This window comes from Siphateles boraxobius, unplaced genomic scaffold (assembly GCF_051911475.1).
Source record: "Siphateles boraxobius isolate OS27281-9 unplaced genomic scaffold, OSU_SipBor_1 19, whole genome shotgun sequence".
NCBI classification, from domain to species: domain Eukaryota; kingdom Metazoa; phylum Chordata; class Actinopteri; order Cypriniformes; family Leuciscidae; genus Siphateles; species Siphateles boraxobius.
Window position 1 is genome coordinate 23,670,652 of NW_027508799.1, and position 27,111 is coordinate 23,697,762.

Sequence of the window (27,111 nt, forward strand, 5' to 3'; positions counted from 1 at the left end):
AATAACCATTTTACACACTGTACATTTATAATATTGATTAAATTCATATGTAGTATTTAAAATTTAGTATTCTATTTTGAAATTATAGATGGTTGTATTTGAATGTTTTAAGAATAATTAATATTTTATTTGAATATTTATTCGAAATCTATCTTGCGGTGTGCCTCAGGGTTCTATTTTAGCTCCTGTCTTATTCTCACTATATCTTCTTCCTCTGGGCTCTATTTTTAGGAAACACAATATCTCATTTCACTGTTATGCTGATGACATGCAGATTTATATGCCTTTGTGTAAGAAAAATAAGAGTGCTCTAGACAGTCTGACAACATGTCTTGAGGAGGTAAAAGCATGGCTTGCTGGAAACTTCCTGTTTTTGAACTCAGACAAAACAGAAGTTATTGTTTTTAACCCCTCAGAAACTAGGCAAATCTATGATTTTGACCTGGGATCTATAGATCTATCTACTGCTCCCCAGGTACAGAACTAAGGTGTGATTTTAGATAGCTCCCTTAAATTCGAATAAACAAATTAGCGCTGTCATCAGATCTAGCTTTTTCTATCTTCGCTCTATAGCGAAAATTAAATCTTATCTCCCTAAACGCTCGTTGAAGATTGCGATCCATGATCTTATCACCTCGCGCCTGGACTATTGTAACCTTCTTTATTTCGGAGTATCAAATTCCCAAACGGCCCGTCTACAGATTGTTCAAAACGCTTCGGCGAGATTCCTTATGGGAAAAGGGAAATTTGACCATGCTACCTCCCTGCTGAGATCCCTTCACTGGCTACCGATACATTTTGAAATTGAATATAAAATTTTAATACTGGTGTATAAATCTTTAAATGATTTAGCACCTTCTTATCTATCTGATTTACTTCATCTCTACTCTCCAACTAGAAGTCTTAGATCTGAAACGAAACTTCTTCTTCAGATACCTAAAACCCGGCTAAAATCAAGGGGAGACCGAGCTTTTGAAGTGACTGGTCCCACACTCTGGAACAAGCTCCCACTTTATATTAGAGCTACTTCCACTCTGTCTGAGTTCAAGTCTTGTCTCAAACCTATCTATTTTCGGTCGCTTTTAGCTTAGAATGATTATTCTGCTCTGAACTGCTTGTCATTATTTATGTCTCTAAATTGCATTAGTTTCTTTCTCTATGTGTACAGCACTTTGGTCGGCCAGTGGATGTTTTTTAAAAGTGCTTTATAAATAAACTGAAACTGAAACTTAACTTAACTGAAACTTTTTCACTTGGGCAAAATATTATAAAATTAACTGTTCATATTAATTTTAATATCATAGAATGGACATTTTAGAGTTATGAAACCAAACTAATAGTTAATTTTAGAAATTAATAGTTTATTTTGATGCTACATTGCTTTGACCATGTTGAATACCAAGTGGGTCAGTGTTGTCATTTTAGCTTTCTGTCCTCACTACTTCCTTCCTCTTTTCCTCTCGTTTTTTCTAAGTTTGCGATATGCAGGTTAATCATAGTTAAATGTGGGTCATTTGCCTCTGCTTGTTATTTGAAATCAGTTTCGGTTCTCTTGCAACACTGACTATCTCTTGCTCCCTCCCTGCCTTGTTTTTCTGCTGTTCCCCTGCTGTTCCTGCTATCACATCATGGGGTGTTTGCATCAGTCTGTCTCTCTTTCTCACGTGTATGCCTCAGACTCTCTGTTATAAAGGGCTTTAGTAGATTTCTCCTCCTCCCTGTCCTTTCCTGTTGGTTAATGCCTAGGGCTGTCACATAGTCTCTCCTGCCAAATCACCGCTAGTTCACCCCACAGTGCACAGATTCAGGCCGTAAATGATCTTCGTCAAAACTAGATAATTTGGACAAGATTGTTAATTAGACTCTTTTTAGTTACCTCGGCGCACTCTTCTGCCTTATTCTGAGTGCTGTTGTCAGCTTATCAGCATGTACCATCATCAGAATCGTTGTCTTGTTTATCTTTTCATGCTAACTGCACTCTCTATCTTGTTTGCTTCACATCCATTCGATTTAAATCTGTTCTTTTTAACTGTCATCAGATCCAAATCCTGCATGACACACTGCCTGCTCTTGTAATCTGCGCGTTTGTGGCAATCATGGCGCTTTTCCAATCTCGGTTCCCGCTTGTGCTTTGCTGTCAATGCTATGGCGTTTCCATCTAACACTGCAGGCGGCATGTGTCGGCCTGTTTATGATGCCCTAACATGCACTGAGCCAAAAGAAAACAAACAGTTGTGTTTCATGAAACTGTTGCGATCATGGAGGAAAAGAGCAACACAATGCCTCCCTGATGTTTCTAGCCCACCTTTGTGTGCTGGCGTTCTGATGAATAATGCTACCATTGTGCTAGATTGTGCTACCTAAACTACCGCTATATTTGCATTGTTTTAGGGTAAGGGTATGGATGTTAATAAAGCCTCAAACCACATGAATATAATGCTGGTAGCGCAGTCTTATTGGTAGCGAAAACCAGCATTACAAATTAATAGTGATTACATGACATGATACAATACATTTGAGATCAGAAACATTGTGTGTATATATTTTGGAAAATATTTAGAATGTTTATATTATGAATTATTGATTGTACTGATATTTTTGCATCGTGAGTGAGCACGAGCGAGTGAGTGAGTGATTGAGTCTGCGTTTGTGCGTGTGCATGAGATCAGCACTATCCCAGTGACAGGTGTTCTATCTGGGTCACGCACAAGTGGATTTCTGTTCAACGTACCTGAGAGAACTGTAGGAATCAGACTAATATTAATATCACCTCAATGTTTGTTTAAACAAGTTATTAAGCCATCAAAGTAAGGTGCGTAATTCTGCATTAGAGAATTATGAAAGTTTTTCATTTTATATTACTGTAGCTATATTCAAATATAAGTGAACGTTTTCTTGAAAAGTTTGGCACTACTAAGTAGATGTAAAGCATGTAATCCTCTCTAACTTGTTCAAATGGATGACTCTCAAAAGGCCTCAAGTTATGCATTTTAGTGGCGAACCCATTAAACTTTTATTAGTTTAATGCAGTGTAACTGTATAAGAATTCAGACATCCTCGCGCCATAGTTGCTTTTGCGTTTTTATATGAATAATTTAAAAGAAGGTTCCATGCCTTTTACTCTCCTTATCCTTATTCCTTACAATTTCATCTCTGCAGGGGAAAACTTTGATCAGAGCCCCCTCAAAAGGACCTTTAAATCCAAAGTTCTGACCCACTACCCGGAGAACATCGAGTGCAGCCCATTTGACCAGGATGCTGTTAACATGGTAAGTGACTTCAGTACCTTAGATTTTTACCTGTTTGATTTACCCCTTTGAACACAAATGAAGATCTTTTTTTAAATGAAATCTGAAAGCTTCCTGTCCCTCCATTGAGAGCTACGCAACTACCATTTTGACACCATTTTTGGGTAAACTATTCCTTTAAGTGTGTTAAGGGCACATGTGCCTTTCAGAGCATGGTGAGGCTTGTCAACCAAGGTGAACTTTTACGAGAAATCTATCACATCCGACACATCTAAACTTGTTTTATTTCCCTTTCAAATAAAGTTTCCCTCGCTCAGTCTCACTATTTCTCACATTAGTCATTGGAGAGATCTGTATCTGCATTGATTTGAAGTGTCATAACGTGTTTACACAGACTCTCGCTCATTCTGTGGTTGCATGCAGTGATCAGCCGAGCGGTTTGTGTTACTGTCCCAGAGCATGCAGAGGTAACGAAAACCTCTGACCTATCGTTCCCGTGCAGGAAGGTCATTTTTTCCATCAGCAAACGTAAACGGAAGCTTGGCTGTAGTGACACCAGCATCAATTATTCAACCCAGGCTCTCTGCTTACGTCGCTATGGAAACGACTTACTGTGCGTATTCTCGCCCTGTAAAGAAACACCTGAAGTGTACAGCACTGCCAGGCGTGATGCCATCACATCATTTGAGCAAAAAATTTGGAATGACGTTCCTGTTGAGTCATTTTTCAAGGCCAGTCTCTTCTCTGCAGAGGTTCACCCATAAAAAAAATCCACTTACACTTTGAAAGTGCTTTGAAAGACAGCTTGCAATCACAGAACTCCATTTTCGGTTTTCAATCCTTCAGGGCCTGGATAAAATTTCCCCAGTGATTTACTTTCATTTTTCAATTCCACTCTTGGCTAATCTTCTTTTCACTTCCGCTTTCTTTTGTTCTCTTGCTGTCCTCTCCTTCCTTTTCTCAATCTTTTCAGTGCTTGCCTGTTTTAGACAGCACTTGAATGACACAATTTATTCCGGTCTCATATGAACAGGTTACAGTATTCATACTGCATGTGTGAGCAGCACAATAAGAGCGAAGCAGATGCGTAGGTGCAAGAGCTTCCTATTTTTGACATGTGTAGTGTAGAAAACAAGCTGTTAATGTAATGTAAACCTCTTTATCAGTACAATATTTTGTGATTTTATAAGCTTTTATGAAGCTATGAAAAATAATGAATTGCTCACCTATATTTTGAAAAAATGGGGGACTAACTGCATGTCTTTAATAGATGTACAGCACATGCAAACATTGTTTTGTATTCAAAATTGGCGAATAAATAGTCAGCCATTGAGAGAGAAAAACACATTGACCAGTCAACTTGGCTTTATAAGATGTACTAAGTAGTGCAGAGTGAAAGGAAAAGCCATACCACAGCATATGATGTGCCCTTACTTCATAATTCATATAGTATGTACAACCCTTACAAAAAATACTGTAGTGGTACCATGGTAAATTAATGTTGTCTATCGGACAAAAGTTTACCCACTACTACTCTAATTATTATTATTGTTGTTTTTGTTGTTATACTTGGTTCAGCTCATAAGCTAATAAAAATATTTGCTTCAGCCCATAAGCTAATAATTCTTTTTATTATTATTTTTGCTTCAGCTCATAAGATCAAAATAAATAAATATTATTATCTTAATATTTGCTCCAGCTCATACATGAATATTAATAATTAATATAAAATGTATTTATTTATTTAAGTAACCGTAATAAAAATAATTAATATATTTTTTTTATTTATATTGCTCAAATAACGATAACCAGCTCATCAAACATGTTTTTTGGGGTTTTTTTTGCAACTGAGTGTTCAGACTCACTTCACTGCGTTTTATTTTGTTGCTGGAAATGTAAACCGTAAAATCCCTGTGTGTGTCAAATTGCACAATAAAAGCAACATTACAAAATATGTAGTTACTGAAGCAATATTTTCTCTTTCTTTTCAGCTCTGCATGCCCAAAGGTCTGTCATTCCGAACACAGCGTGACAGTCGGACCCCACAATTCCACTCTTTCCTCATTACAAGAGAAGACGGCTCTCGCACTTATGGTTTCGTTCACACCTTCTACGAGGAGGTGACCAGCCCTCAGATCTGCTCCGCCATGCAGACGCTACACCAGATGCACCAAGCAGAGCATAATACATCAGCGCATAACTGCCCTTCGTCTTCCTCTTCCTCCTCCTCATCCTCCTCTAGCATGGACTCTTTAGCCAGCAGCCTGGATGAAGTCGAGTCTCCTTCCTCATCTTCATCCTCACAAGGGGGTCGCAGGAGCTGTGGCTGCTCTGGCGAAGGATACGACTCTGTTCGCGACACTCTGTACGTGTCCAAAGCTATGTGTCTAATCACGCCTATGCCCTTCATGCACGCCTGTAAACGCTTCCTGTCCCAGATCCACCTGGCCGTCACTTCACATCAGCCACCCCCACTCCCTTTGGAAAGCTACGTCTACAACATCCTCTATGAAGTACCCTTGCCACCGCCCGGACGCTCTTTAAAGTTCCACGGAGTGTACGAACCTATTCTGTGCCAGAGGCCTGGTGTTGGGGAGCTGCCATTGGCTGATTTTCCATTGGGTGAGGCCTTCCGGTTGTTAGGTGTGGAAAATCTGGTGCAGCTTTTCACTTGTGTTCTGCTGGAGATGCAGATCCTCCTCTACTCACAGGGTAAGAAATCAAGGATTGTAACTTTAAAAAATAAAATTAAAGTTTTATTTAATTTCATTTATTTCAAATAATGTAATTTAATTGTAAATAATTTCAAATAATTTCATTTCAAATCATTTCAAATAAAAATAAATCTAAAATAAAACATTAAAATTAAAATGCTTTTTTTGTTTTATTTTTTCAGTGATGCCGCATTTCCAAACAATATATTGCCTTTTTGTTCTTGTAATGTTTATGTCTCATGACTTATTGATCTGGCACAATAATTTAAAGTTATACATTCTGTTTATGGGGGCATTAATATGCAATTTGATTTAATTAAACAATTTCAAATATAAACGTTTAATCGATTGGCTCCTACTTTTTACATCAATTTTACAGACTGTGTTTTAGGTTTTGACTCTATTCAGATCATTTCATCTCTTATTTAAGCATTTAAATTTAATTTCTGATGCTGGCAAATTAATCTTTGCGGGGCCTTTGATGTGGAGACTAAGTGAATGTAGAGGAGTCTAATGAATATTACATTACCCTTCTGCAGCACATATGCTTTTCAGCAAACACAAGCTGATACACATGCTAATGAATTCCTCTGACTGTTCTCTAGATAAACTAATGATGAGATTTTGTGTGAAACATCTATTAATAATCACACTGCCCTGCTTTGGTAAGTCTACCACACAGGTGCCTTTCATAAAATTTCAGTCAGATCCCAGGATCCAAAATGAACCATCGCTAAGTGCCAAATGCAAGTAGAAAGAACTTTGATGGTTAAATAAAACAGATTTACTAGTCAGTTTCTCTTTTCTTTTTTTTGCATAATGCAATATTCAGTTTCTTTGCTGGTATTTAAGGCCAGAACATGTTTACAATTCACTCACAAATGGCAAGTGAAATGAGAATTTTCGACCCTCTTTTCAACAAACTTTAGTTTATTAATTACAATTTATTTCATATTTATTAACTTTTTAGTGTATGCTATGTTTTCTTATAGTTATTTTGTGATTTGAACTTGTGCTTTTCCTCCTGTGTATACATCTAGACTACCAGAGGCTCATGGTGGTTGCAGAGGGAATCACAACGTTGCTGTTCCCTTTCCAATGGCAGCATGTGTACGTGCCCATCCTTCCCGCTTCCCTGCTGCACTTCTTGGACGCCCCTGTGCCCTATCTCATGGGCCTGCAGTCCAAAGAGGGCACGGACCGCTCCAAACTAGAGCTGCCTCAAGAGGTAACCTGCATGCACTTGCATGGTCACATCCACAAACCTGCACATACTCACAAATTTGAAAACACATTCACACTCCTTATCATGGCACAGCCACTTAGGGACCTTGGACGTGGACTCATCTGTCAAGTGAGCTGTTTTTCTAAGAGGTTTTATAAGTTTGGAGCCGGATTGGCTTGTGACGATGGGTGATCTGCATATGAGAACGCCCTCAGTGCCTTTAAAAAGCACCGGAGGCCTTTGCTGAAAATAGCAGCAGGAACAGTATGAGGCTTTTCTTTTACAGTCTTCATTAGAGGGATGCTGGAATGCAGCACTTCCATGTTGACGTGTGGCATTATCGTCAGATCCTTCATTTCTTTGTCACACGGTATCAGAATTCTTAGCGGAGGTTTATTATTCATGATTTGTCTGTCTTGGTGCTGCAAGGCTTCCCCACATCCTCATCCCTAAATCCCATTTTCCGTAAACTCAACATCCAGATTCCCTGCAATGCATTCTCTTTGAAGTCGCTCTGACCTAGAAAAAAAGACTGGTGAGAACAAGAGGGACACCAAAGGGGAATGAGAGGGGAAATGGCTCATTTTGGAACTGCATGGGTTTCCATTTTACTGCGTGACTTTCGTGTTTCTTTTTTGCTGTGTTGTATTATTAGTGAGGATTTGGAACTGAGAATTCGAAACATATGTCTATACACTACTGTTAAAAAGTTTGGGGTCGGTAAAATCTTTTTGAAAGAAGTCTCACCGAGGCTGCATTTTAATTGAACAGGTAAAAAACAATATTGTAAAGTATTAAAAGTATTAAAATAACATTTTTCTATTCATATATATTTTAAAATGTAATTTATTCCTGTGATGGGAAAGCGGAATTTTCAGCATCAGCACTCCAGTCTTCATTGTCACATGATCCTTCAGAAGTCATTCTAATATGCTGATTTGCTGCTCAAGAAAGATTTCTTATTATCAGTTTTGAAACCAGGTGTGCTGCCTGATATTTTTGTTCAAACTGTGATACATTTTTTCAGGATTCATTGATGCCTAGACAGTTTGAAAATAGAAATGTCTTTAATAAATGTCTTTACTCTCACTATTGATCAATTTAATAGATCCTTGCTGAATTGAAGTAAAAATTTATTTTAAAAACTCTTATTGACCCCAAACTTTTAAACGGTAGTGTAGCAACTCTAGAAACTGATACTCTTAGAGCTGAGGGACTACTAACGTTCAAAACCTGTTCTCTTGAATCAAATTGTTTGCTGTTTGCATGTTGCTAAGCTAACAGTGCAATACTCTAGTAAAAAGTTTGTTTAATTGAACAGCGCACATATTTGGCAAAATTATTAATACAATAAAAATAATATGATTATTTACATTTTGCCTTGTTCACCATCTTGGATTTTTCCACTGACCTTTTTGCAGTGCATTCTAGGCTTGCTATTTTCATAAAGTCATCTCTTGAGGCTGGATTCTGCTAAAATGCTGCTCTTCTCACAATGTTTTCCTTGTCCTTGCTTTAAAACCACTTGAGGCTGATATGTCCTTGTGTAATAGCAAAATATGATGGCTCACAGTAGTTAAATTATCATGCTCCAGCTCCTGTCCATTGCCTTAGCCCAGAAGAGAACAGGAATATATTCTGATCAGGAACAGTGTTGGATGTGTATATAAAACTGAAACAAACCTACGAGTGCACAGACACATCTGACACGTTTGAAATTATATACACTCATATTACGTGATGACAGTTAAATCGGTGGCCCTAAACATGAACTCAAATCGTAACCTAAATCTAAAACACTAACCAATTTAAATGCATACATACTGGCCTGAATACTTCTTTCTGACAGGCTGTCAACATTGTGGCCTGACAGAGTGGACAGTTCTGCTTGACTGATTTATTTTTACAGCAACAAGGTCACTCTCACACACTCTGACCTTAGGCCATTTTGACAGCATGAGCTGCATTGCATGTGACTGAACAGCAGTGTGGCACACAGAGCGATATTTCTAATGATCCAGTGGATAGATTTAACCTAATTCCAGATATTGGCTTTGGTTATTAGGTCAGTACAGCATTTGCTATTGCAGCTTTGAGTCAGTGTGTGTTTGAATACTGTAATTCCCCAGCATGGTCATTCCGTGTCAATTCAACCAAATGTCACAGATGTATATTTACGGAGTAATCCACTATTTTGCAGAGGGGGGTCAAAATTAAAATTTTCACCTGAGATTTGGAGCCAAGATACAGGGGGTAAAAATTACTTAAGAAAGATGGCAGCATCATAATTTTATTTTTAAACAGATTGGTAGGTCTGTTAATAAAATCTGTTGACTTTAGCAATCTTTCACGTGGCTCCGTGAGTAAATTGGTAAATTTTTAACATTTTCAGTGGTCAAAAACCAAATGTGGGTCACTGCATACAACTGTTACTTTTTTCTTTTTAAGAGAAATATCTGAAAAACAAATAATGTTGAAACTAGAAATGTATCTTGTCTTTCTATCAACACAATTGCATAGAACATACTTGCCTGAGTGCCAGAAATATTCCTTTTCCAAAGTTGTCGTGTCTGTAACTAAAAGTTTTCAAGATATCTTAATATCGTTCTATATTCTCGTTCTTAATAAACTTTCCTTTTGAAATCTAAATTTTCAAGGAGCTATAAAGTTCAGTCCAATAGATATGGGGATCTCAAAGCAGCTACATGTTCAAATTGTTGAATTTTACTCTACAATTTGAAGTTGTCTTTTGTTTTGTATCTTTAGGTTTGGTGTAAAAAATTAGTGTTAACGCTACGCGAACTGGAACTAAATGTATAATTTTCTTTTTTGGTCCCGACTAAAAGAACCAAGAAAATTATAAGTGCGAACATGCTTTAAAAAAAACCTTGTTTGGTCATACATTTTATCTACGTGTATTAAGAATTCACAATATTTGTAAAATACTTTCTACCTCTTGGATGTGTGCTTGGATGTGTGCTCTGTTTGGCACATCACAATGAAGCTGAATTTCATTTAATTTCAATTAATGTTTGAACCAAGATCCAAATTCTATGGCCTGGCTTAAAGGGATAGTAAAACGTTTTTACTGACCCTTGTGTTGTTTCAAACCTGTATGTGTTTCTTTCTTCTGTTGAACACAAAGAAGATATTTTAAAGAATAAGGGTGACCAAACTGTTGATTGACCCCATTGACTTCCATAATATTTTCCTCAGGCGAACCTGTGTTTCGTTGATGTCGACAACCACTGCATCGAACTGCCTGAAGACTTTCCTCAGTTCCCCAACAAGACCGAGTTCATCCAAGAACTCAGTGAGGTGTTGCTAAGTTTTGGTCTGTCTCCCGTGGGGGGCAACACCTCCCCTGAACCTGCCGTCAGCACGCAGTCCTCCACGCTGGAGAAGGATCTGAAGAGCACATCCTTGAGCGAGTTAGTGGACGATAAAAGGAACGGCAACCTCGGTGGTGAGGCGCTGGACATGCTGGAACTTCTTCAAGGCAACCCGACCCTGGAGCGTTTGCAGGCTCTGGCCAAAAGGACTGGGGTGAAAGTGGCTCGCCTGGAGGCATTGGCAGCGGGACAGAAGGCCGTAGGGGATGAGGGCGTTGGAGGAAGGTCTCCTGTTGAGGAAGAGGAGCTGAGGAACGCTAAACTGAACGTGCAGCTGAGGGAGGTGTTCGCCGCGCGCTTCGCGACAATGTTTGCGGACTACGAGTCGTTTGTGATTCAGAACTCGCCAGATTTGGAGTCCTGGCTGACAAACAGAGAGCAAATGCACAACTTTGACAAGGTGACTGGCATGTTTGACACTCGATGCACAAAACAAATCAATCACATTCTCAATATTATTTTTTCAGTCTAGTTTGTCACTTTTTATTGGTCTTGTACCAAAGTTTTTATCAAAAGTCTCAGATGGTACATCCATTATTAAGTTTTTTCATTTGATTTCTCCTCAGGCCTCATTCCTTTCAGACCAGCCGGAACCGTACTTGCCCTTCCTGTCCCATTTTATTGAAACACAAATGTTTGCCACCTTCATCGACAACAAGATCATGTCTCAGTGGGAGGAGAAAGAGCCGCTCCTACGAGTGTTTGACGGACGCATTGAGAAGGCCCGCCTCTACAACGTACGCGCCCCCAGCTTGCGCTCATCGGTTTACCAGAAATGCACGTTCCTGAAGGAATCAGGTAAGAAACATGCAGAGTTAGTGGTCTGATATGAGATTTACTTTTCTTAATATATTAAATGTCAAATTTATTTAATGTTAGATCTGTTTAATGTGCAGAGTCAACTGTTTAAGTTTAATTTTTACCTCTCTGCGCTACTTTTAAAAAATTTCTCAACACGTCAGTCTCTCAACCACTGAAGTAAGTTTGAGGCAAGACTCTTTTTCCAAACAATATCAGATGGGGCAGAGCAAAAAGGAAAAAAATGGCAAAAATTTAGTTCACTTGCCACAGAAGTTACACACTTGATCTTTAAATGAACAGAACATTAAAATTATCCATTTTTACTTTCTGATTTCACATTCCTTGTCCTTTAAGCGTGCGTGTTATTCCAGCACACAAAAAAAGTTTTGTATGGTATACTATAGAATGTTAAAATTTGGAACGTTTTCCACAATCTAATCAATTCCATTAGGATACAATCAAGTCCAGCCACTAGTTATTTAGTTTTTTCCTTGTTGAATATCTTAGACTATGTTCAGACTGACAGCAAAAATCTAATTTTTTGCGTATCCAGTTTTTGAGATGGACTGCAAAAAAAATACATGAAATCTAACCCCCCCCCCCATTGGTTATGTCTGGACACGCATATCTTATTTGATCACTTGCTTTTCATTTTGCAGACAGTCTGCCTGAAAAGAGAAAATCTAATTTGCCTGCATCCTAATTTACTCCACTGTTCGAAGGATCTCTAGCTGCTTTTTTAGAAGTACAGTAAAAACACAAGATACTTCGGAAATCCTTCTAATATACTGATTTGCAGCTCAAGATACATTTCTTATCATTATCAATGTTAAAAACAGTTGGAAACCATTATATATTTTTTATGAATAAAAAAAGTTCAAAAGAACAGCATTTAAGACATCTTTTGAAACATGATGTCTTTACTTATTGAAATTTAATATTGAAATGATTTACTTTTGGGCGGTTTGTTTTGTTTGGTGCTGTTTTTGTATCTATGAACAGATTCGCAAATCAATTTATTCTACTGCATTGGAAATTGTCTTCTCATTTTATGCCTTTCTGAGTTTTGTGCAATCACCTTTCCTCATTCTTTTTCTGAACGATGGTTATTTCCCCAGTCGTTGCTCTGTCACTACAAATTGTGTATTTCAATTCTAATGAAGCTGTAGAGAAAAATCGCTGCTGCTTATGTGCGCAGATGATTATAGAGAGTGACAGTTCAAGAGGGCGGCTGAGGGGCCGAGAAGACGGGAGGGAGGGAGAAAGAGAGAGAGAACAGAAGTGTTTGAAAAATGAGGAGAGGAGCACAGAATGAAAGAACTGAAGAGCGTGTCCCCAAATGAGTCATATGAATGGATCGCTTTTGAAAGTCTGCCAAATGTTGAAAAGAAAAGAGCGGGAGCCTGGCGCTGTGTTTTGCCATCTTGGGAAGCCTGTGTGTGTGTGTGTGTGTGCTGAATATTGTTGAGTGTGCATCTGCTCGCCGAGCCTTCAGTACCATTGTTAGGTCAATAACCTCTTGTCACACTGAAGGTCACTATTGGAAGATGGATGCTGCTGTTCGGGTTTGAAAAATTTGCTTCTGAAATGTGGGCACACTGCCCACAGATGCACTATGAACGATGCCCAACATTTTCAATTCTATCACAAAATGCATTTTGAAAGCCATAGCATGTTTTATTTGTTGCATGCTTAAGCTAGGCAACAAACAAGTTTATTATCATGAAAACAAGGTTTGAATTCCAATTTCTGCTAAATAATTGATGAAGCTATCTTTCTGATGCAATGCACAGCTACTATAGGTACTTTAATTTCCCTGTCAGTCCAATGATAATAAAAAAATAAGAATAATGGCATTGTTTTATAAAGGATAAAATGAATCTATAATATGCAAATCAATGCTATAATAATATTATTAATAATGTCATTTTATAAATGATAAAAGGAATATGTTGTTACTTTTATTAGTTCTAAAATCAATGCAATAATATTTTGTAAATAATAAAATGTATATATATTGTTATTAGTTTATTAGTTTTTTTGTTTATTAGTTATAAAAAATAAAAATGCTATAATTAAAATAATGTATACTTATTACATAGTAATAATAATTTTGTTTGTCACTCCACTCATATTTTATTTTTGCACCTTATGCGTAGAAAATTAAAGTTGTAGTAATAATATTATTACAATGTAAAAAATATTTTTAATTTATACTGTTTTAATTAATTATATTATTTATTCTAATTTATTTTTACTGCTTATATTTCATGATTGAAGCTAATTATGTGTTAAATTGTACTCTAAAATAACCCAAGCAAAGTGCATCTTATTAGGAGTAGATTTGTGAATAAATTACTATTTATTTTCAACGACTTTTAAATAAATAGTTGTTTAAATAAATAGTCTACAGTTGTTGAAGTCTAGCCTGGAGCTTACAGCTTATAGGTTTGTTGTTAGCGAACACTCTGAAGTCACCCGCAGCTTCAACACTTTTCAAGTCTCAAGCTGTCACGACACAACAGCTAACCTTTCTTACTCGAGCTGTGTTTCTCCTCTCCAGCCCAGGCCATAGAGCAACGGCTGAGAAAGATCGATCACACGGCCATCCATCCTCACCTGCTGAATATGAAGATTGGCCAAGGAAAATACCAGCAGGGCTTCTTTCCCAAACTACAGGCTGATGTGCTTGCCTCAGGGCCCACCAACAAGTGAGTCCTCTTTATGGCACATGACACCATTATGAGACATTGACCATTCAGTGTGGGGCATGTAGCGCTTCAGCGTCAATATTAGATGAGCAACCCTTTAAAGCTTGTATTAATGTGTGTGTGTGTGTGATGACTAATCAAAATCCTCTGTGATCAGATGGTCCAATCGCACATGCTCGACTCAGCGCAGAGTGGACCGACACAGACAGCAGAATGAACATCTTGTGCTAGACAATGACCTCAAAGAGGTGAGACTGCGATGTTCCTTCCTATTCAGCCTCTCTCCTCGTTTCTCTTTTTCTTTTCATCCTGTTCTGTGTGCAGCCTTTGATTACCAGACTTTTTACTTCATCTCTTTTTGACTGACACTTTCACAGGAACTCATTTGTCAGATGGTAGATAGAACTGATGAAAAATAGAAGATGGTTATCAGAAACGATCATTCTGTCATATTTTACTCAGCCTCATATTTTTGTAAACCCGCAAGGCTTGCTTACTTCCGTAAAAAAATAATTTTTGAAGGGTGTAACTAACTCTTTTCCATGCAATTACAATAAATAAGATAATATATGCAATACCTAAGATTTTAAGCTTTGAAAAGAATGTAAAAGCACCTTAATAGTGACACATAAGGCATGTTGCATTTTGTGAATAACAACCATGATATCAGTCTGTTCCTTAAACAATTAAAAATGAAAAAAATCGGTAATTGAAATAAAGCGTAAAATAAAATTTTAATATGGGATGACATTTTTTAAACTTCAAAACTGAAATGAGAATTAGAAGTGAAAAAAACAAACTAAATATGAGTATGTAGAAGTACTTATACTGAAATAAAAATAATTAAACCTTTAAATATTAAAATGATAAAAACGACAAATGCACATAAAATAACTAAACTAAAATAATGAAAACTGAAAATATAATACTGACCAATATTACTGATAATCATCACTATTAACCGAGAGTAGCAAATCATACAGACCAGTTTTGTAAATCAGATCAATTGAATCATTTGAAAAGATCTGACACAAAGAAAAATTAGTTGTCATTGCACCATATTTCATAAACGCGCCAAAGAACAATAAGACTGATGTCAGGATGTTTTTTTTAATCACTTTTCAATTACATGATAATGACTGTAATTATCCACAAATCTCAGATTCCTAATGTCTGAATCACATAAATGGTCTACAGGCGTGTAAGTGATTTACATAAACCATTTACAAGTCAAATTTCTTGATGAATCATGCTTCGTAAAAGGCCTCCTGAGGTTTTTGTGAATCTGCCTGTTCTCATTTCTTCATTGTCTCCATTTTGTAACTTTTGAGTCTGCGTTTTCTCTTTTAAGTGACTTGGTGTTTTCTCACTTGTCTTTTCTTGTCTGACTGTCTCATATTCATGTGCATGCTGCTTTTTTTCTTTCCTTTTCTTTTGTTTCTTCATCGTTTCTGTGTGCGTTTGTCGTTTGGATGCTGTGGGGTGTGGGTCGTACCACCTCACAACAGGTGGAGGGGTGTTTGCTCCTGCAGAACTCTATGGCTTTCTGGGAGTGGGATAAGGCGCCACCCCCGCCTTTTAAACCACCTAAAAAGTCCTCCTCAGCCTGCTGTCTGGTATGTGGAGGCCTGTCGTTATTTGACCGACTTAAAACATTCCTAACATGCCCTTAACAAACTCCTCCCTGAAGCCCTTCCCCTCAAGACACACAGTGACCTTTGAACTCCGCTGCACTCAAATCTGCCCCTGGATTTCCCCACACGCTCTTATAAACTAGAGTTTCAGTAGTGAGCGCTTAGTGAATCACGCAACAATCACAAACCTTACAGGATGCCACAACGAAGAATAAAATCCTCGGCTTTCTAATCAACCCCCTCTTGTACCCACAGTTATCAAGAAAATGTTTCAAAATTTTCAACAGTTACTTGTGTGAGTGTGTATGAACCTTTCTAAACGTGTTTAGCCTCTTTATTATCTGTGTCCTGATCTGTAGAAGTACATGCAGGAGGCCCGTAACCTGGGGAAGAACCTGAGACAACCCAAATTATCAGACCTCTCCCCTGCAGTCATCGCTCAGACCAACTGGAAGTTTGTGGAGGGTTTACTGAAAGAATGCAAGATGAAGGTCAGGATGAGTTTAATATGCGTATATGGAAGTATTTGTGTGCCTTTTAACTGGGATCCCACTGTTATGGAAAACTTGGAATTTATAATATATCAGTCTGTTATCAAACAGTTTTAACGGGGTTAGTGTTGATCGATACTATATATTTGTGGATGCATATTTGCTTATTTAGATGACCTTTGTTGTCATTTATTGCTCACTTGAAGTTTATCTTTAAAATCCTAATGCATTTCCTATTGTAAATTATAATGCAGCGATTCCTGAATTTGATTTATTTGTTTTTCATTTTTAACAGATTTTTTGTTCATTTATATTTTATTTATTTATACAAAATAATATAGAGTTTTATATCAGCCACTGGTTGGTCACTGACCATGACATCAAAATAATGAGGCCTATAATACAGCTCATCATATCAACAAGAATTTGAATGTTAGTTCATTCCTAATGAACTTTAAAATTATCATTTTATTATGCTTTAAAAAGTCACAGATATTACTTTCTTCTTTGAATTATAAAAATAATTATTAATTAAAAGACTTTATTTTAAGTTGTCCTTTTACAGTGTAATTTTACATTTAAATACTAAGTAATATTAATTAACATACTTTAGGGTTTGGTTTTGAGTTAGTTGCATGTAATTGAGCATAATGTACTGTTATTACTACAGTACAAACAGGTAACATATGTAACAAGGACACTAAAATAAAGCGTTACCAAAATAAATATGATAGTATTGTTTGAATAATCGTTTCACTACTCTAGAATTTTTAATTGGCTAGATATTGTACTTTGTAGTGCAAATCTTGGCGTAGGTCACCATGATAGTCATTTGTCTGTCAGTTAGTTTTGCTGGAGACAGTTGTAAACTATTTAGTATAATTGCTTGCATTTAATAATTCAAATGCTTAATACTTAACATACAAATGGAAATCTGTCCTAACAATCTCAGTGTAATGATTTTTAATATCCTAATCCAGTAATCATGAACCACTGGACAGGTCTTGTAAAAGTCATAAATGCATTAGTCAAGAATTGTGGGGAACTGGAATTATGACCCTTTTGTCTGCTGCATTAAAAGCCTTAAGAAAAAAGTCAAGATTGAAATGTCTGGTGTGATGTTTTGGTAATGATGTTTTTCAATGGATGTTCAGACCAAGCGTATGTTAGTGGAGAAAATGGGCAGAGAGGCTGTTGAACTGGGACATGGAGAGGCAAACATCACCGGTCTGGAGGAGAACACGCTCATAGCCAGTCTGTGTGACCTGCTGGAGAGAATATGGAGCCACGGTCTACTGGTCAAACAGGTGAGACACCAACAAATGGAAATGAGTTTCACATTCGTACAACTGCAGCTCTAATGCTCAGAGTCATTTGTGTGCTGTCGTCATGGTTCATAGGGAAAGTCTGCGCTGTGGTCTCATCTATTGCACTACCAGGCAAGAGAAGAGAAAAACGAGCTGCTGTCAGAGTCTCCAGGTAAACACTTTCTTCAGAAATTGATATGAGATTGTAAGACCAGAAACAACTCCACTCAAGTCACTCTGCAAATTATAGCATGACTTTCAGGGGTGTCCATTTCTGTAGGGGCGCATTTAGATTCGTCTCGCACAACATAGTGTAAATATACTTGTACACAAAAGTCTGTGTGTTTTTCAGACCCCAAGCTTTTGTTTTGCTGCCTTTTGAGGAAGTTCAAGACTTGGCTAAACATGTTTACAAGCTAATTAACTTTATATTCCTCAGGGATTCTCCTAGAAAACCTGAAAGGAACATGTATACTCACTAATTTTTGACGTTAACACCTGCTAGTGCTTACAAAACATAAGGTTTCAAATTGCTTTTTGACATTAAGCTTGCGTAGCTAGAAGTTTTCAGGCCTAACACCTCTCCATGCTAATTATGCTAACAGGCCAAAAGCTCTGCAGGAAGGGATTTAAAGTCACAATGTAACATGAGAAGCAACATATATTTTCTTCCATATCATGACGTACATTCAGGTGAAATTGATTATCTCAAATAAAACAATGTAGGATGGGCTTTTGGTTCAAAGACATCAGTTGTTGATCGCAAATTGCATTCTGAGCCACCTCTATCCAGTCAACTGTAAAGGGACGGGTTTATGCGTACGAAATGATTGGACAAGCATACGTCACTGGACGATCAAGTGATGATATCAATAACATGCATTTAGAAAATTTCCATCTCATTCCAACTTTAAAATCTGCTGTACTTAAGAGTGCTAAAACGGTGTGTTTCTCACTCTACAGTGTCTAATGGCCAGGAAAGACGAAAGCCGGAGTCCAGTGTTGGTCTTCCTGCATTACGTGTCTCAGTCATTCAGGATATGAGGTGTGTTTATCGCCTGAGGACAATTGTTGTATACAGTAGTGTGCATTACAGTGTTTTTTTTTTGTATTTCAGCTGGGTAATATTTAAATGATGTGATGTTTTTTTTAAAGAGAGATTGATATACACCCACAATGTTCCGTTGCTTGTGGCCATTTCAACCCACATACAATAAATTACACTTGTTCTTATTTTTCTCTTTCTCCGTCATCCTTTCTCTCTCTTTCAACTTCTCAGACACATCCAGAACATGGGAGAGATTAAGACCGATGTAGGTCGAGCACGTGCCTGGATCCGTCTGTCCCTGGAGAAAAAACTACTTTCCCAGCATCTCAAACAGCTGCTGTCTAACCAGGCTTTAACCAAGTGCGTACAATGCTTAACACGCATCCACACTCCCATCTACACACACACCAGTGCCAATGTTAGGAAAAGAAATTGATAATTTTTCAAATTGATGGGACCAGATTGTTTATACCCGTTGCTGAATAGGCCAATCCAGGATGAGTCAAGTTTTTAAGGGAAGATTTGTCACTTTTTGTCAAATCTTTTAGCAAGTTTTATTAGATTGTGCTGGGTTTAACCCTGTGTGAAACCTTGTTTTAATCAGGTGACACTTTTAAATAATTATTTTACAAAGTTAATCCAAATATTGTTTTTAGCAAAAATAGATTTTAAACAACTTTTCTCGCCATGAAAATAGCCACAGAAGCTGGCATGGCGTTAAAAAACAAACTACACTCACACACACCTGCAGGCTTTGAGATTCCCACAAATACACCAAAAAAACATGCTCATCATAAGAACTTCTGAGTGACGCAAACAAGTACACGCATGCTGACCCGTTTCAAGTAGCTGCACCTGCTATTAAGCATGCCATGTTCCCACAGGAAGCTGTACAAGCGGTACGCCTTCTTGCGCTGCGAAGAGGAAAAAGAACAGTTTCTCTTTCATCTCCTGAGCCTGAATGCAGTGGACTACTTCTGCTTTACCAGCGTCTTCACCACCATAAGTACGCACACACACACACACCCACACACCCACACACCCACACACACACACACACACACACACACACACACACACACACACACACACACACACACACACACACACACACACACACACACACACAGAGATGTGCAAACCAGGACAGTACCTACCATAGTCAATCAATGTGGATTCAAATTTTATGAATATTTAATGCTCATATAAAACAGCCTTCATCATGTCAGGCACTTGACATTGATTTGATGCTGCATTACAGTTTTATTGCTGGACCAATCATGAAAAATGTATACTCATGTTTAGCCATTTTCAACAGGATGATGTAGAGCAACTTCATTTTCAAATTACCCTTTCTGTCTTTTTGTATAATGGGATTAGTTGCAACTTGATTTATGTTCTTTTTGTGCCCTCAGTGATTCCGTACCGGGCCGTCATCATCCCTATCAAGAAGCTTAGTAATGCAATGACGACGTCCAACCCTTGGCTGTGCGTGTCCGGTGAGCTAGGCGACTCCGGTACCCTGCAGATCACGAAGAATGTTCTGGAAATGACGTTTGACGTGAGTGCTATGATGTCACGCTCCAGCTGTTCTGCTCTGAAACTGATACAGCAGTTTATTTTCGAGTGTTTGTTTTCCTGTGGGACTGAAACAGTCATCTGTCCTGCCATCCGCAGAATTGACTGTGCTTGCAGGTCTTTCGAACATCTGCTAAATTGAAGCTGTTTATGGAAATAATAAAAGTTGAGCTGAACAAAATATCTAAGGAATAAAAACAATTGAAAGTAACAGGGTGAATCTCTTACAAAATAGATATTCTAATTAGGCCTTTTAAGTAATTTTAGTAAAAATTTTTTCTCTTCTAATGAGAATTGTGGAGCATAAATAATTTATTTTAAAAAAAAATTAAAGGCCCCTGTGGTGAAAATCTAGTTTTTAATTTTGTTTATATGTCTGTGGTGTTTTTAATACCACATACCATTTTAAGACATTAAAATTCATAAGTCGACACCATTTATTGTGTATTTTCTCCTTAAAACTGCAGTAAATTAAAGAAATTCTCAAAAACGCGGTTTGAAATCCCTGGTGCTTCTGACGTCGCAAACTACTTTATAACCAATCACATCAACGAGTGGATCTCTGAACTGGTGCGAGTGAGTGGAGGCAGGGCTAATTAGCATATTCATAGACCCGCGCATACTAAATGAGGCAAGGGTGTAGTGTTACATTCAAGCTATTTTATAGGGAAGGCGACTTTTTTTTCAAGAAAAAGACGTGTAATTTTTTTGATCAAAGATGAATTTTAAGTGATACAATTATTAACTACTGGGGGACTTTAAATATTTCTTCTTTATTTTTAATGAGGCAAAATGATACAATTGTTGTGAAAATTTGTTCTTTTGCTTTGACCTTTCAAAATGTTTTGCAGATTTTCTCACAAAAAAGATTTTGTTGATGTCCAGATTGTTTCTTTTTTTCCCCCCAAACTGAGATGGTGATTTCATGTATTAGTGATCAAAACCCCTCTCTCTATATCTGCATGAATCTATAAATTTGAGGAAGGAGGTATTACTCTTACATCCCACCTCATAGAATCAATCCCTGCCATTTGTCCTACTGTCAATCATCCATCATGTTCTAACTCATTGTCATCCTCTCGCAGTCTGCCTTTAGGCCTCACACGCACATCTCCATCGCCTTCAAGGTTAGGAGCACATCCCTGCATTTTATTCCTCCCTCTCTCTACATTCATTCATTTTTCCATTTTCTTCTTCTCCACTCAGAGAGATCACCTCTTTTGCTTCTTTGGGTTCCTCTCTACCTTAAAATCTTCCCAAAATTTGTACAACAGCCGTTTTCGATTTGATTGCACATATGGGGGAAAAGAATCTAAAATTAAAGGGATAGTTCACCCAAAAATGAAAATTCTGGCATCATTTACTCACCCTTAAGTTGTTCCAAACCTGTATGAATTTCTCTCTTCTGCTGAACACAAAAGATGATATTTTGAAGAATAATATTGAGGGGCCCCATTGACTCATACTCTAGAAGTCAATGGGGTCCATCATCTGTTTGGTTACCCATATTCTTCTAAATATCTTCTTTTGAGTTCAACAGAAGAAATAGATTATAAAGGAGTAAATTATGACAGAATTTTCATTTTTGGGTGAACTATCCATTTAACATGAAAATTAGACCAGACTAGAAAATTAGACTAACATTTAACATCTGTAGAAGCCGTACAAAATGTTTCTATTATTATTTATTACTTGTATACAGGATCCAAAATGAGCTCTTATGCACACTTGGTGAGTGGATTCAGAAAATGCCATATGTATTGTTTTCAAGCCACAAAACTAAAATAACCTTATACTCAGTATATTTTTGTTTTGATGGCTCAGGCGAGTATCTTTTATTTACTCACCAAGCCAGTTTTTTTCCGCACATTTGGAACTTATGGTGTGTTCATTTTGGACCCTGCTTGTACACTTGCGTTTAGTTAATTCCATAAATATTTTTAGAGCCATAGGTTGCGATAGTAAATCTGAATCAGTGATAGTACATTGTACACTTTCACTGTCTTGGTGTCCTTCCGCTGCTCACTTTCAACATGCAGCATACACCCTCACACGGGTTGTTCAGTTATTCTCAGACAGCTGCTTAACGCCTCTGACATTTTTTTCGTTTATCTGTTTTGTATGTACAGCGTCAGAACCTCGGGAAGTTGACAACAGTGCAGCTGGGTCATGATAATTCTGGCTTGCTTGCCAAGTGGCTGGTGGATTGTGTCATGGTCCGCAATGAGATCACTGGCCACACATACAAGTACGGCCTACTCCGTTCTCTTCACATTCCCTCCATCTTGTTCCTTTTATGGCTTTCTTGTTATTCACTTGTTATCCTCTCCAGGTTCCCGTGCGGCAGGTGGCTGGGGAAAGGTGTGGATGATGGCAGTCTTGAGCGAGTTCTTATTGGTGAATTTGTAGTTCCGTGCAATGATGATGAAGGAGGCCGAGGGGCTAAGACTCCGCCCCTTCAGCGATCGCCTTCCCAGATCCGACGAATTAGCATCACATCACTTACAGGACGTGGAAACAGTAAGTTTAACTTGTATTTTAAAGGTGCTTTCAGTAATGTTTGATTTGTCATGGTCTTGGACTTATACTGACACCTAGTGGTTTGAATGTAGCATCACATTAAATAAATGCATTCAGTGACAAATGATTGTATGGATATCTGAACATGCAATATATCAAAAGAAAGAACACCTCTGCTTTAAATAAATCTTCTAGCTTCATGCATTCTTTTTTGTATCAACACTTGAATGTGGGTGAGTTTTTAATAAAAAAATGCAACATTTTAAACAAAAAGATTTTTGTTCCTTTTCTTCCCTGTGTTTTGATCTGGAAATTCTCTACTCTTTCAGAAGATGCATAATAGCGCTTTTTACTGTATAACAGTTAAGACATGAAAGGCCAGAAATTTCCATCAATGGCAGGGAAGCGTTTTCTCATAAATGATGGAAAATTCTGTCAATGGCAGGGAAAGATATAATCGTCAATAATTAATTAATTCCATAAATGAAAGTTTCAAATCATGGGGGTTAGGGAAATTAAGTAATTAGTATTCTGCTGCTCATGTGATCTCAAAATGGCTGTAAAATAAACCATCTTTTATTAGTCTACTGATATGACTGTCTCCGTCTAATGGGAATGCACATTATTCTTAACTATTTTTACATTTATAATAGTTGTGAAGTACTATTAATGTATTTAGGCAACCTTTTTAACAATCCTTCTCTCTTCAGAACCAACAACCGTTCAGATACAGGAATCCATCGGTGAAGCGGTCAACAATATTATCAAGCATTTCCACAAACCAGAGAAAGAGGTACGATGTGTCCACTTAAAAATATCATCACTTTATGTTTCCCTGTTTTTTGTGTGTTTTTTTTACCTAAAACGGTGTCTTTCAGAGGGGCAGTCTTACTGTTCTGCTGTGTGGTGAGGGTGGTCTGGTGTGGGCACTGGAGCAGTTCTTCCAACATGGATTCCGCTCTGCTCGAATCTTTCAGAAAAATGTCTTTGTGTGGGATTTCTACGGTAAAGCTTATTAAATGTTTCCCTGTGAGACTATGGCACTAACTGTTATTCTAAGAATTTTGAGCTCTATGCCAAAGATATTCACTCAAACAGAATAAATAAACTAGAAGAACAAATCACATTCACATTACTTCATTAATTTTTAAGGCCTCATTATATAGAGCTAGATCCTTTTTAAAGACATTAAGCATGGGTGCTGTTTTCAAAATGTTACATTTATGAGTGAAATATTTTACCTTAAGTTAACCGTTTATAACAAAGTTTTAATTTGTGTCCTCCAGAAGTACATTTGGGCTATATGTGTATGTGTGTGTGTGTGGTACCATGTTTATGTTGCTTAAAATATATAATATAAGGTAAATATTTTATAATTAATTTCCTGCATAAAACACATTTTTTAGGTTTCTAACGAATGTGTTGCTGTGTGTGTGTTCTACAGAGAGAGTAGTTGCATTTATGGAGAATGCAGATCAGATTGGAGACCTCCAAGAAATACCAGAGCCTCTTGGTCTGAATTGTGAATCTTTCTGTCGATACGTCAATGCCGTTAACAATATGCCACGCAACATTGGCAAGGATGGCAAGTTCCAGCTGCTAGTTTGCCTCGGGGCAAGGTAAGTACACACACATGCTTTTTGATGCATTCTTTATAAATAAAGCATCTGAAAGTCAGATTCTACTCAGAGTTGTCTGCATGTATATCCCACTCTCACAGAGACCGGTTATTGTCGCAGTGGCTCCCTCTGCTGGCCAAATGCCCCGTCATCACACGCATGTACGAGGAGAACGCGTTACTTCGAGACAAGCTCACCGTCAGCTCTCTCGTCGGTGTCCTGGAAACCCTCAATGACTTTCCCATCACGCTAGAGACCTCCTTTACGAAAAGCGTTGAGCTGTAATTCCACATACTGAGCTCAGATTCAGACTGCACCCCCTCTCTGCTGACACCCTCAGGGCCAAAGCGGCTCTACAAGTTACTCTGCCTTGTGCGTTTGCTGACCTGGGAAAAACTGAGGACTTATCAAAGCTTCTCTCAACCTGACTGTCTCCTGCACCCCCAAAGAAATGAACTCTGAACTTCAGAAGTGTGTTTTGTAGCAGTATTTGGAGTTGTGCTCTTTCTAACTAAAAGTGGTGTTTTTTTTTTGGTTTTGTTTTTAGAAAACTCACTTTTTTCCCCTGTGGATTTTGCTTTTAAACCTGTGGTCATTTCCACACACATTTGTCTGCGAGCAACGGTCGTATCCGTTAGCGTTTCTGCTTCGGATCATGTGCCGTCTCTCTGGAAAGCACTGTAGGAAGCATGTTTTTTTTTTTTTTTTTTTTTGCAAAGTATGTCAAGAACATTTGAACTGCTGAGGAGCCTTAGTTCTGACAGAATATATGTCCGACACACTCAATAACTACTATACTTGAGGAATTCAGACATCATGTGTTCACAATGACTAATCAGTAAATCGATGTCTGTGTGTTTTAAACTGATGCTCTTCATGTGCTGATTGGCTGTCAGTTTGAAAGAAAAATTCTTGACATTGGATCGTCTGAATTTGAGGGTGTCCGTTTGTAACATTCTCTTGGTTAAAAGCCTGTCAAATGAATTTTCAGAGAAAAAGGACATTCCAACATGATGTGAATCGCTGTATGTTACAAAATGTGTTTATAGTTTGTGTGATAGAATTGTGCGAGTGTGCGGCTGCTTTATCAGATGAAAACTTTGGGAAGATGTGTTTATTTTGCCAATGAGTATTAACTTCATTCTTAGATACTTCAGTATCATTTTTGAATTTTTTATGTTTAAGAAAGAAACACTGGAAAACAGACCTGGAAAGCAATAACAAGCCTCTTTTCTTTTGCCATTAACCTTAGTCGCAGTTAAAATCTCTCAAATTTTAAATATTACAGTTACTTGTGGGGTGCTTTAACTATAAAGTGTAAACCCTAGTATTTCTCACTAATTCAAAGTCTAAATGCAGCATTATTTTGTAAATCCATGTTTAATCACTGCATTACTTGCACGTTGCTTAGAAATTAATAAGTACTGTCCTTAAATAACCAGTTATGTTTGTTCTTTTATGCCTAAGTTTTAATCCGGAATCCATGCTGAGAGAAATCTAGTAGTAGAATAAACGCATTCGTTACAGGATGAGTTACAACTTTAAATCACTTAATGTTACCTTAAGTTTTTTTTTTTTAAGTCTCTCAGCATTTAATCTAAGACCTCTTTAGTACATCAACCTGTGTATTTTATTTCTTTGTTTATAATGACTCGGATCATTTGTATGTATTTATTTTCAAACAAAACTTTTGTGACACTGTCTGATTTTAGATGAACTAAACCTTGGGGTGAATTTTGCAGTAAGCGGACACTGTATCATTTATTTATTTTAGTAAATCAACTTTATGATGTGTTCAGACTTTGTATAGAATGGAACATCCATCTTGTGTAAAGGTCGACTTAGTTTTAGGCCCCGGAAGTTGCTGAAATCCCAGAATCCTCTGGCTGGATGGATGAGGAAACTGCAGGAACTGTCCATGTTTGCGGTGCTGATGCATGCGGCGTTTTAGATCTAGGAGAAGTACTGTTGCTGTAAATTAATTTGTTCCTCTAAATCCTTTCGGTCTCATTCCATACTGGTTAATGTTTTGTTTTTTTCTCCCCTGTATGAAATGCTTCTAAACATCAATCATATTATGAAAAGTTCCCTGTGTAAAATGAGTGGGTTCCACTATCATGTTTATATTTGTGAAGCAACTCATTAAAATGGCTTCTTATGTCCATGTGTGTGTCCTCTCGGAACTTTGAACTGTGTGCACACAGGACATTTAGGCATGTATGGTATTCCAGGACAACACTCAGGTCCCAGAGAACATTCTTCTATGAAGAGTCATTCTTCATGGAATGTTATTTTTAGTTTAGGGACATGCTGATGGCATCTGTGAAACAAATGTTCAGCACTTGGCTCATAGGAATCAAGTAAGTGTTTTTAAAGTAGAAACCTGAGATTTTACTGTTGGGGAGAGCAGGGAGTGATTGTGATAATATAATAACTCAAGAAACAAAGTTGGGATTAATGTACATTTGACACGTTTATACTTTTTAATGCACAAAATTCAAATTGTTCATGTTTCAATTGCCATCCAGTAGGATAGATTAACAACACTCTCTGTACTTAATAATTGACAGTTTAAAGGGATAGTTCACCCAAAAATGAAAATTCGGTCCTCATTTGCTCTCCCTCAAGTTATTCCAAACCGTTATGAATTATTTTTTTTCTGTTGAACACAAAAGATATTTTGAAGAATATGGGTAAACCATACAATTGATGGGCCCCATCGAATGGGGAAAAAAATACTATGGAAGTCAATGGGGCCCATCAATTGTATGGTTTACCCATATTCTTCAAAATATCTTATTCTGTGTGCACATAAACAAATTC

At 37.5% G+C, this 27,111-nt stretch overlaps 1 protein-coding gene across 6 annotated transcripts in view; it reads left to right on the forward strand.

Moving 5' to 3' along the window:
- dennd5b (DENN/MADD domain containing 5B) overlaps positions 1–26,452 on the forward strand; it is a 38,372-nt gene extending 11,920 nt beyond the window's left edge. For 2 of the 6 annotated variants that reach the window (XM_077234416.1, XM_077234417.1), the window contains 21 exons: positions 3,160–3,269; positions 5,240–5,960; positions 7,003–7,190; positions 10,404–10,979; positions 11,146–11,377; positions 13,944–14,091; positions 14,249–14,339; positions 15,600–15,707; positions 16,085–16,216; positions 17,371–17,523; positions 17,617–17,695; positions 18,487–18,568; positions 18,803–18,931; positions 19,456–19,577; positions 19,987–20,132; positions 22,279–22,397; positions 22,482–22,669; positions 23,380–23,462; positions 23,548–23,674; positions 24,114–24,288; positions 24,390–26,452. In XM_077234416.1, coding sequence (XP_077090531.1) covers positions 3,160–3,269; positions 5,240–5,960; positions 7,003–7,190; positions 10,404–10,979; positions 11,146–11,377; positions 13,944–14,091; positions 14,249–14,339; positions 15,600–15,707; positions 16,085–16,216; positions 17,371–17,523; positions 17,617–17,695; positions 18,487–18,568; positions 18,803–18,931; positions 19,456–19,577; positions 19,987–20,132; positions 22,279–22,397; positions 22,482–22,669; positions 23,380–23,462; positions 23,548–23,674; positions 24,114–24,288; positions 24,390–24,573 — 3,893 coding nt within the window. In that variant the 3' untranslated portion in view covers positions 24,574–26,452. Of the gene's footprint in view, positions 1–3,159; positions 3,270–5,239; positions 5,961–7,002; positions 7,191–10,403; positions 10,980–11,145; positions 11,378–13,943; positions 14,092–14,248; positions 14,340–15,599; positions 15,708–16,084; positions 16,217–17,370; positions 17,524–17,616; positions 17,696–18,486; positions 18,569–18,802; positions 18,932–19,455; positions 19,578–19,986; positions 20,133–21,234; positions 21,277–22,278; positions 22,398–22,481; positions 22,670–23,379; positions 23,463–23,547; positions 23,675–24,113; positions 24,289–24,389 lie in introns of all 6 variants that reach the window. The other 4 variants (XM_077234419.1, XM_077234420.1, XM_077234415.1 and 1 more) reach the window with 3 other exon arrangements.
- The last annotated feature ends 659 nt before the right edge of the window (positions 26,453–27,111 follow it).